Source organism: Cupressus sempervirens, chromosome 3 (assembly GCF_028749045.1).
Source record: "Cupressus sempervirens isolate cs-2001-9-10 chromosome 3, ASM2874904v1, whole genome shotgun sequence".
Lineage (NCBI taxonomy): Eukaryota > Viridiplantae > Streptophyta > Pinopsida > Cupressales > Cupressaceae > Cupressus > Cupressus sempervirens.
Window position 1 is genome coordinate 623,341,007 of NC_143120.1, and position 2,016 is coordinate 623,343,022.

At 39.3% G+C, this 2,016-nt stretch overlaps 1 protein-coding gene across 1 annotated transcript; it reads right to left on the reverse strand.

The window, feature by feature from the left end:
- On the reverse strand, window positions 1-957 carry LOC149568215 (3-ketoacyl-CoA synthase 1-like). The gene has a single exon (XM_089817532.1). The coding sequence runs from the start codon at window positions 930-932 to the stop codon at window positions 222-224; it is 711 nt and encodes a 236-aa protein (XP_089673658.1). The 5' UTR covers window positions 933-957; the 3' UTR covers window positions 1-221.
- Between the last annotated feature and the right edge of the window lie 1,059 nt (window positions 958-2,016).

Consider the following 2,016-nt stretch of genomic DNA (forward strand, 5'->3'; position numbering starts at 1 on the left):
TTCTCAATGGTGATTTCAATCATAAATCACTCTCTCTTGGTTATTTACAAAGAATCCAATTACAATTCAAGAATTCAAATAATTATCCAGTACAAACTAACACTAATTTCTTTCTTCTTCCTAAAAACCCAGCTGAGTCACTCTAAGGTGATTGGCTATAGTTGTATAAATGCTATCAAGAATTGGATCAAGGCCATAACTATAACTACTTTAATAGGTTCTCAATACTGCTGAAGAAGATCCCATAGCCGATCCCCTTTCCTCACTCTTCCTTTGGCCTCAGTATAAGCAAGCTCATACCACAAAGAACTACTGGAAGTATTTCCCCAACGATGAAGAGTCATCGTCGAAGGCTCCATATGCCAATTGGAAAGGTCCAGATTCTTCTGCAGCTCATCAAGAACAGCCTGCCCGCCGGCATGAATACAGAAATGCTCAAATGCGAGCTTGAAATCGGGTATATAAGGCTTAACCTTCTTCATTTGGAAAACCTTCCTTGCAATCAATGTCCCCAGAAATAGAAGCTGCTCGGAAAGGGGCAAAACCAGGGGACCCAATGTAGTTATGTTTGTTTTCAATGCATCCCCTGCGACCGCCATTAATTCTCTCTCCAGAGAAACTCCAACATTCCCTGTCTCATCTCCACGCTGAAAAACACAATTGTAACTCTTGTCGTCGGCCCCTTTGTGTGTTCGAACCGTATGAACAAGTTCGTACTTCGAGATTCTCCGATCTCGCCGTCTGTTGCTCAGAAGAATCGCGGCTCCGCCCATTCTGAAAATGCAATTGCAGAGCAGCATGGATTTGTCGTTCCCGAAGTACCAATTCAAGGTAATGTTCTCCATTGAAACGACCACGGCGAGGGAATTGTGATTCGCCTGAAGAAGATCTTTGGCGAGAGCGATTGAAATCATTCCCGCGCTGCAGCCCATTCCCCCCAAATTGAAGCTTCTAATGTCCCCTTGGTCTGACTGGAGTGGAAATGAGCGGCAAAGTAAAACCCCTTCTCACATGCGGAAGTGCAAATTCAAATCTAACTGCAGCTGTCCCTATCACCATCTAACCGCAGCTGTCCCTATCACTCGCGAGAGTTAAAAAGATCCGTAACGGGAAACGGAATAGGAACAGAATGTTGGATGGTCCCACACCAGCCACCTAAGCGGTCAAAGCTTAGTGTGTGATGGTTAAGCCAGGCCGCCGAAATCGATTCCTCTGTTTTATTTCTATTTTATTTTTGCTCTGATGTAGTCATTGGACGATCAAAAACTCATTCTTCTGTTCTTTTTAGGCTGAAATCAATTCCTCTCTTTTATTTACATTTTATTTTTGCTCTGATGTAGTCATGGGGCGGAAGAAAACTCATTCTTCTATTCTTTTTATTATTGGAAAAGACAATAACAAATAGGAATCTATACTAAAACCATCTGGATATTTCTATTATATTCTTGTTCGATAAAAATAAATAAAAAAATCTTGAATGCTGTGTTTTTTCTACTAGTCGGACCAAAAAACACCCATGAAATCTCAGGACTCTTGTGTTTTTTTTGTTTTATTGTTGCCCTACTCATCCCTCAAAGAAATGGATTGCTTTGTTTTATTTTTGCTGTGGTACATTTGACGGTCACTCTTACCTGTTATATGATTTTTTAATGACGATTGGAGCATTTTGATGCTTTTCAATTTACGCTTTAACTAAAATATTGAATGTGTGATGTCTTTATAATTGTTTGGCCCATCATAAAAAGCCAATAACTCATTGATCTGTTTTCTATCATTTTTTAATTCTTGCTCATGGGGACAGAAAAATCAGCTTGCTGTGTTTTTTTCTGGCATATTGGTCTATTTTATTCTATCTTTCCTCTAAAAACTACGGATGTATCTTCTTCTGCCTTCAACTGCCACTTATAAATACTGCACACAGACATATTCATTTGCTTCAGGGTTCAATTTGAATTGGCGTAGGATTTTATAGTTTACTAAATAATTTTTGTTCTGATAAGTAGGAGATAATTTTCA

Coding starts and splice junctions, on each gene's coding strand:
- LOC149568215 (XM_089817532.1), bottom strand. CDS start 932: ATGGGCTGCAGCGCGGGAATGATTTCAATCGCTCTCGCCAAAGATCTT.